The following is an 8,008-nucleotide window of genomic DNA, read 5'->3' as shown; positions in this document are numbered from 1 at the left end:
AAGTATTCCGCCCACCGGCCCACAACATCCCGAGTTGAGGTCAGCAGCACACCATCCCCACTATAAACAGTGTTGGTGCTGCACTGCTTCCCCCTCCTGAAACGCCGGATGGTGGACCAGAATCGCCTCGAAGCCGTACGGAAGTCTGTCTCTATGGCCTCTCCAAACTCCTCCCATGCCCGAATTTTTGCCTCAACGACAACCCGAACCGCATGCCGCTTTGCCCGCTGGTACCCATCAGCTGCTTCTGGAGTCCCACAGGCCAAAGAGGCCCGAAGTTGATGCAGCTCTGCTTTCCTGAATGGACCATCTTTATCTCCACTGCAGCAAACAGGCAGCTCTGTTTTATAGATTACAGTCACTTAAATGTTGCATTATGCCCTTATTTATATTTTTAATAGTGTAATTCTGTAAAGACAAAATATGTCTGGTGGTCCAGCTCTGATTTACACATCTTGCTAAATTGCGGGTTTGAATATTGCAATACTTTCCTATAACAAAATAGACCTGCAGAAAGAAATTACTAATAAAATATCTTACATATGCATAGTGTTATGCTCTATATGGAGATGTTCAATAGCTTTGAAATTTTGTAATTTATCATTGTTTATTACACTCTGAAAGCTGAGTGGCTTTGTTAATATTCTGTCCTAGAATGTAGTTAGATGTGCCCTTTTTATTTGAGCACCTGCCCCTTTAGTGGTCTCTGCACGGGCCTGAGTGTATGTGTGCGAGAAAGATAAAATTTGTGTGCGTGTGACATTTTAGTAGTGTGTATACACAATTTGAGTATTTTTTTGAGTGTGCATGAGGTTTTATTTTTGAGTGTGATGAGTTTTTTGTAGTGTGTGAGAGACAAAACATAGATTTTGTCCTAAATGGCCCCTCATATCATGACCTGTTTGTTCTGAAGATCCTGCAGCTTCCACTTGTCTTCCTAACATGGCGCCTCCTCACCCTGACTCTCATACTGATAGGAGGAACCACAGAGCTCTGTTAGGTTAAAGCTCATCTTCTGAAGTTGCGATATTTTTCCTCCAACATGTTGCAGAGGAATCACTTCAAACTAGATGTTGGACTTTATTTTATTTCAGTGTCATTTGTGAATGTTAGCTTCTCATTTTCAACAGCAGAGTTATAAACGTTGAAAAGGTTATCATTTTAGTGAAAGTCTCAACATCAATATTTCCACTAAATAAGAGGCAAAAAAAGTGTTTGATATAAAGGAAAAGCCTCTCAGACTCTGAGCCCGACAACACCAAACTATTTTTTTTAACATTAGACAATTAATTTAATTTCACATAATTATCGCGGTAGAAGCCATTTGTTTGTTAAATACTTAATGAAACATATTTACCGTGTTTGATGTTTGTTGTGAATGACGTATAGTCACACGCTAATTAGTTTGTCGTTTATTGAATGTTCAGAAACTACAGCGGCTGTAAAGCGCCATGAGAAAGTCATTTAAGCACACACGTTGGCATGGCAACCTCCTGCGCTTTCCAAGCCGACCAGAGATTACGTTAAAAACATAACATTCAGTCTGTAATGATATTAGGTTTTCAGGCTTGATATTTATTTTGCGATCATTAATAACCTTCCCTGAACACAGTGGTGGTTGATTAGTTCATTTTAACTCCTGCTCTGCTAGTTATTTTGGTAATGGAACCGAAACGCACAGAATTGCGCAACACCTTGTTGAAACAATAATCACTGAGATTATTATTGTTGTTGGGTCATTAATTTGAACACGTTTTGTTGATATTTTTGTTGTTCTTTAATACAGTTACGAACGTTTTAAGCCTGTCAGAGGAGGACATGCTGCTCTCAGCCTCCTGGAGGCATTCAGTTTGTCACCTAATGCCGAGATCGACTCAAAACCTTCCGCTATCGACGTATTGCAGCCCTGCTCTAGTAAAGCACGAACAGTTCAGAAACAATATGAAATGGGAAAAAGTTATTTATTAACTGATTAAGTCGTGTTTTAGATTGTTCTTGAAAAACTAATCAGTCATGGCTGATTATTGGGTGAATTCAGCAGCAGAGTGAACCCGTTGATTTTATACAGCTCCCCTCTCTTGCAGGTACTGCGTACCCCCGCTAAATCTTTTAGGGGTACGCAGTACCCTGCCGTGCCCCCTTACTTTCACCCCTGGGCTTCTCACATTCAGAGGATGGAAGAAAATCAAGGCGGAAAATAGAAAGGCAATACTCACACTTACCAACTGCAACACATCCTCATTTTTTGGCATAATAGTGAGCTCCAAAAGGTTCTCACTGAATGAAAACATGAAAAACAGCAATCAGAATAGAAATGAGAACGCACATCAAAACCTGAACACGAGATCCGCACCTGTTTTGGATGAGTGTGATAACCTGAGAATAGGTTTTCCCCAGAATGCTCTCACCATTAACCTTCACCAGTCGGTCTCCTGGAAAACCCACAAGCACACACAAAGAAGGGTTGAACAGGAATATCTGTTGGAAAAGTGAGAAAACTGAAAATTTGTTACCGTTTCCATATTACTAACACAGTAAACTACAAACTGTGGCTTTAGATAGAATGTATGACTAGTGCTGTTGCCTTGTTTTTCTCATTTGATCATTATATCGTCTATTCTCTTTGTTTTTATTAATGACCCTAAATCCCACCAATTGCAGTTTTCTGGCAGATGACCCCGGGTTTCCTCTAGTGTATCATCAGCCCGGCGGACCACCAGGCTTTACTTGCCACATCGCCAGGCTAAGTGCTGTTTGTTTATTTTAAACAGGGTTTTTATATACTACTGACAGGAATAGTAAAGACAGATTAAGCTAGGTTCATAGATAGCACATTGAACATATGATGCTTGCTCATGCACCTTTGAATTTTTGTAATTGTTAACATTCTTAACAGAAAAAATGGACTGCTAGTGAACTGCCCTACCAGGCTTAGCTGATTTTCTGGGGGAACCCTGAATTACGGCTCTTCTAATCTGCCAATTCTGATTTTGGCCAATACCATTTTTTTGTCTGAAATATTACTAAATGTAGCAAAAAAGTTGATGAGTTGGAAACAGTGGCGTGACTACTGTTAACTGTGAATGTGCAGACATGGGTCTGGTGGGTCTGTCAGTCAGACTCTCTCACAGCAGAACAATAGAGTACTGTGGCTGATTTTCACACCTTTGCTGAGGAAGATAAAATCATCGGATAAGATAGGCTTCACCTGCGATAGACTGGCGACCTGTCCAGGGTGACCCCGCCTCTCACCCGGAACGTTAGCTGGAGATAGGCACCAGCAACCCTCCCGACCCCACTAGGGACAAGGGTGTATAGAAGATGGATGGATGGATGGATGGATGGATGGATGGATGGATGGATGGATGGATGGATGGATGGATGGATGGATGGATGGATGGATGGATGGATGGATGGATGGATGGATGGATGGATGGATGGATGGATGGATGGATGGATGGATGGATGGATGGATGGATTCACGTGTAAGTATTGGCCGATCATTGATCTCCCAAAATTAAGGAATTTTAACTACAGCCAAAATCCTGTTTCAAAATTGTTGTAATGAATTCTGTCTGAACTATTTTCTATCCTAGGATATTGCAATTTAAAAATAAATACTTTTAACTGTCTTTGGAACTGCTTCGCTCCTGAATAAATTTAGAATTTATCTGAATTTTGTCCTTAGAGTAGAACAAATATGTGAGTTTTTTTACCATTTAGATTTTCTGGAGTGTAATTCCAGGTGGCATTGTTGGTTTCCTTCATAAATTTAACATTCTCAGCTGTCATGGCTTCGCATTCTTAAAGAAAACACACTCCGGGCTACCACCAGTGAAGGACCAAGCAAGCTTCTGCTTGCAGATGGCCAACCTACACTGTGAACAGCAGAGCCTGGTTTCCAGTTTCTCTTGCTTGGTCCTTAACCATATTGTAAATGTGATGACGTTAATATATACAGGTGCTGGTCAAAAAATTAGAATATCATGAAAAAGTTGATTTAAATCAGTAATTCCATTCAAAAAGTTAAACTTATATATTATTCATTCATTACACACAGACAGATGTTTCAAATATTTTTTTCTTTTAAGGTTGATGATTATAACTCACAACTAATGAAAACCCCAAATCCATCCATCCATCCATCCATCCATCCATCCATCCATCCATCCATCCATCCATCCATCCATTTTATTCTGCTTCTTCCAGCGTCGGGTCGAGGGGCAGCAGCTTCAAAGGGAGGCCCAGACTTCCCTCTCCCCAGCCACTTCTTCAAGCCCCTCCAGGGGAATCCCAAGGCGTTCCCAGGTCAGCCGAGAAACATAGTCCCTCCAGCATGTCCTGAGTCTTCCCCGAGGCCTCCTCCCAGTGGGACGTGCCCGGAACACCTTACTGGGGAGGCGTCCAGGAGGCATCCTGACCAGATGCCCGAGCCTCAACTGGCTTCTCTTGACGTGAAGGAGCAGCAGCTCTACTCTGAGTCCCTCCGGGATGACCGAGCTTCTCACCCTATCTCTAAGGGAGAGCCCAGCCACCCWGCGGAGGAAACCCATTTGGCCGCTTGTATCCGCGATCTCGTTCTTTCAGTCATGACCCAAAGCTCATGACCATAGATGAGGGTGGGAACGTAGATTGACCGCTTTTTTTTTGACTCAGCTCTCTCTTCACCACAACGGACTGGTACAGCGCCCGCTTCACGGCAGATGCTGCGCCAATCTGCCTGTCAATCTCCCGCTCCCTTCTTCCCTTATTCGTGAACAAGATTCCAAGATACTTAAACTCCTCCAGTTGGGGCAGGACAACCCCCGGAGAAGGCACTCTACCCTTTTCCGGCTCAAGACCATGACCTCGGATTTGGAGGCACTGATCCTCATCCCGGCTGCCCCGATGTCCATGTGATATTGCAGAGTCACGTCAGCCAACACAATCCTGCAACATCTAGAGCCTTAAGGAACTCCACCCCCGGGGCCCTGCCACTGAGTAGCTTTTTACCACCTCGGCGACCTCATCCCCAGACATTGGAGAGCCCAACCCAGAGTGTCCGGGCTCAGCTTCCTCAATGGAAGGCATGTTGGTGGGATTGAGGAGGTCTTCGAAGTATTCCACTCACCGGCCCACAAGGTCCTGAGTCGAGGTCAGCAGCACACCATCCCCACTATAAACAGTGTTGGTGCTGCACTGCTTCCCCCTCCTGAGACGCCGGATGGTGGACCAGAATCACCTCAAAGCCATATGGAAGTCTTTTTCCATGGCCTCACCAAATTCCTCCCATGCCCGAGTATTTGCCTCAGCGACCACCCGAGCCGCATGCCGGTACCCATCAGCTGCTTCTGGAGTCCCACAAGCCTAAAAGGCCTGATAGAACTCCTTCTTCAGCTTGACAGCATCCCTTACCGAAGGTGTCCACCAATGGGTTCAAGGGTTGCCGCCGCGAAAGGCTGTGGATTGGAGCTGCGGATTATTGGCCACAGCTCCAATAATTCGCCTTTGCAATAGAGGCATGGAACATGGTCCACTCAGACTCAATGTTCCCCACCTCCCCCAGAACGTCTTCAAAGTTCTGCCGGAGATGGGAGTTAAAGCTCCGTCTCACAGGGGACTCTGCCAGACGTTCCCAGCAGACCCTCACTACACGCTTGGCCCTGCCAGGTCTGACCGGCTTCCTCCCCCACCACCGGAACCAACTCACCATCAGGTGAGTGGTCAGTGGACAGCTCCGCACCTCTCTTCACCCGAGTATCCAAGACATACGGCCGCAGATCCGATGAAACGATGACAAAGTCGATCATCAAACTGTGGCTGAGGGTGTCCTGGTGCCAAGTGCACATATGGACACCATTATGCCTGACCATGGTGTTTGTGATGGACAATCCGTGACGAGCACAGAAGTCCAACAACAGAACACCACTCGAGTTCAGATCGGGGGGCCGTTCCTCCCAACCACATCCCTCCAGGTCTCACCGTCATTGCCCACGTGAGCGTTGAAGTCCCCCAGTAGAACAAGGGAGTCCCCAGGAGGGGACCCCCTCTACAGTACCCCCTCTAAGGACTCCAAGAGGGGTGGGTAATCTGAACTGTTGTTCAGTGATAGTTTGCACAATGGTAAGCACAAACAGTCAGAACCCGTCCCTTCCACCCGTAGGCAGAGGGAGGCTACCCTCTCATTCACCAGGGTGAACCCCAGGCGCCCAGATGGGGGGCAACAAATATGCCCACTCCTGCCCGGTGCCTCTCACCGTGGGCAACTCCAAAGAGGAAGTATGTCCAGCCCCTCTCAAGGTGGCATGTGTCGAGGTGAGGTCGACTATTTCTAGACAGAACCTCTCAGCCTCACACACTAGCTCTGGCTCCTTCCCCACCAGAGAGGTGATGTTCCATGTCCCAAGAGCCAGCTTCTGCAGCCGAGGATCAGACCCCAAATGCATTATCTCAGAAAATTAGAATATTATTTAAGACAGATACAAAAAAGGATTTTTTGAAATGTTGGCCAATTTAAAAGTATGAACATGAAAAGTAGGAGCATGTACAGCACTCACTGCTTAGTTGGGGCTCCTTTTGCCCAGATTACTGCAGCAATGCAGCGTGACATGGGGCTGATCAATCTGTGGCATTTCTCAGTTTTCATGAGAACCCAAATTGTCCTGATAGTGACCTTCAGCTCTTCTGAATTGTTGGGTCTGGTATTTCAGATCTTCCTCTTCACAATACGCCACAGATTTTCTATTGAGTCTTAATTCAATAGAAAATCGCCTACCAATTAAGAACAGGGATACCATGGACCTTAAACCAAGCTTTGGCACTGTGTGCAGGTGCCAAGTCCTGTTGAAAAATTTAATCTGCATCTCCATAACGTTAGTCAGCAGCAGGAAGCGTGAAGTGCTCTAAAACCTCCTGGAAGATGGCTGCATTGACCATGGACCTCAGAAAACACAGTGAACCGACACCAGCAGATGACATGGCAACCCAAACCATCACTGACTGTGGAAACTTTAGATTGGAACTCAAGCGAAATGGATTCTGTGCCTCTCCTCTCTTCCTCCAGACTCTGGGGCCTTGATTTCCAAAGGAAATGCAAAATTGACTTTCATCAGAGAACATAACTTTGGACCACTCAGCACCAGTTCAATTCTATTTGCCTTTAGCCAGGCAAGATGCTTCTGATGCCGTCTCTTGTTCAAGAGTGACTTGACATAAAGAATGCAGCAGCTGAAACCCTTGTCTTGTATACATCTGTGTGTGGTGGTTTTTGAAGCACTGACTCCAACTGCAGTCCGCTCTTTGTGAATCTCCCTAACATTTTTTAATGGGTTTTGTTTCACAGTCCCCTACAGAATGCGGTTATGCCGATTGCTTGTCTATTTTTTTCCTACCACATCTTTTCTTCCCCTTCACCTCTCTATGAATGTGCTTGAACACAGAACTCTGTGCACAGCCAGCTTCTTTAGTACTGGTAATTATGTTTGTGTCTTGCCCTCTTGTGCAAAGTGTCAAAGGTCATTTTTTGGACAACTGTCAGGCCAGCAGTCATCCCCATGATTGTGTAGCTTGCAGAATTGGACTGAGAGACCATTTAAAAGCCTTTGTGGGTGTCTTGAGTTAATTAGCTGATTAGTGTGTGGCACCAGGGGTCTTCAATATTGAAACTTTTCCCAATATTCTAGCTTTCTGAGATACTGAATTTGAAGTTTACATTAGTAGTCAGTAATAATCAACGCTAAAAAAAACAAACATTTGAAACATATCAGTCTGTATTGTTATTGCGCAACACCTCCCTCCCCTTCTCTCTCTCTCTACTTCCCCCCCTCAGAGGAGGGAGATGTGCAGCCAGCTCTCCATCTAACGGGTAATTTGAGTTTTCTAAATCTGATGGGATTTTACCCTGWTCAGAACTGAGTAAACTCTGTTTAAGCTGGCATCGAGAAAGACTAGCCTGGTTTCTAACGACCTCCTTCCAGATGTCCCACCTTCTTCACCCTGTGAATTAGCCAGATTGAGCAGCCTGCAACCA

At 45.2% G+C, this 8,008-nt stretch overlaps 1 protein-coding gene across 10 annotated transcripts in view; it reads right to left on the bottom strand.

Moving 5' to 3' along the window:
* The window catches only part of LOC103482112 (rho GTPase-activating protein 23-like), a 126,896-nt gene that overhangs the window by 43,974 nt on the left and 74,914 nt on the right, over positions 1-8,008 (bottom strand). For 6 of the 10 annotated variants that reach the window (XM_008438047.2, XM_017310862.1, XM_008438046.2 and 3 more), the window contains 2 exons: positions 2,354-2,432; positions 2,217-2,277 (listed from right to left, as the gene is read on the bottom strand). The exons of 3 other annotated variants lie outside the window; for them this stretch is intronic. In XM_008438047.2, the coding sequence (XP_008436269.1) occupies positions 2,217-2,277; positions 2,354-2,432 (140 nt within the window). The remainder of the gene's footprint in view (positions 1-2,216; positions 2,278-2,353; positions 2,433-8,008) is intronic. One more of the 10 variants, XM_017310859.1, reaches the window with a different exon arrangement.

The sequence above is a fragment of the Poecilia reticulata genome, linkage group LG19 (assembly GCF_000633615.1).
Source record: "Poecilia reticulata strain Guanapo linkage group LG19, Guppy_female_1.0+MT, whole genome shotgun sequence".
Taxonomy (NCBI): domain Eukaryota; kingdom Metazoa; phylum Chordata; class Actinopteri; order Cyprinodontiformes; family Poeciliidae; genus Poecilia; species Poecilia reticulata.
Note: the sequence above shows the minus strand (reverse complement) of the source record. Positions and strands in the feature narration are given on the sequence as shown.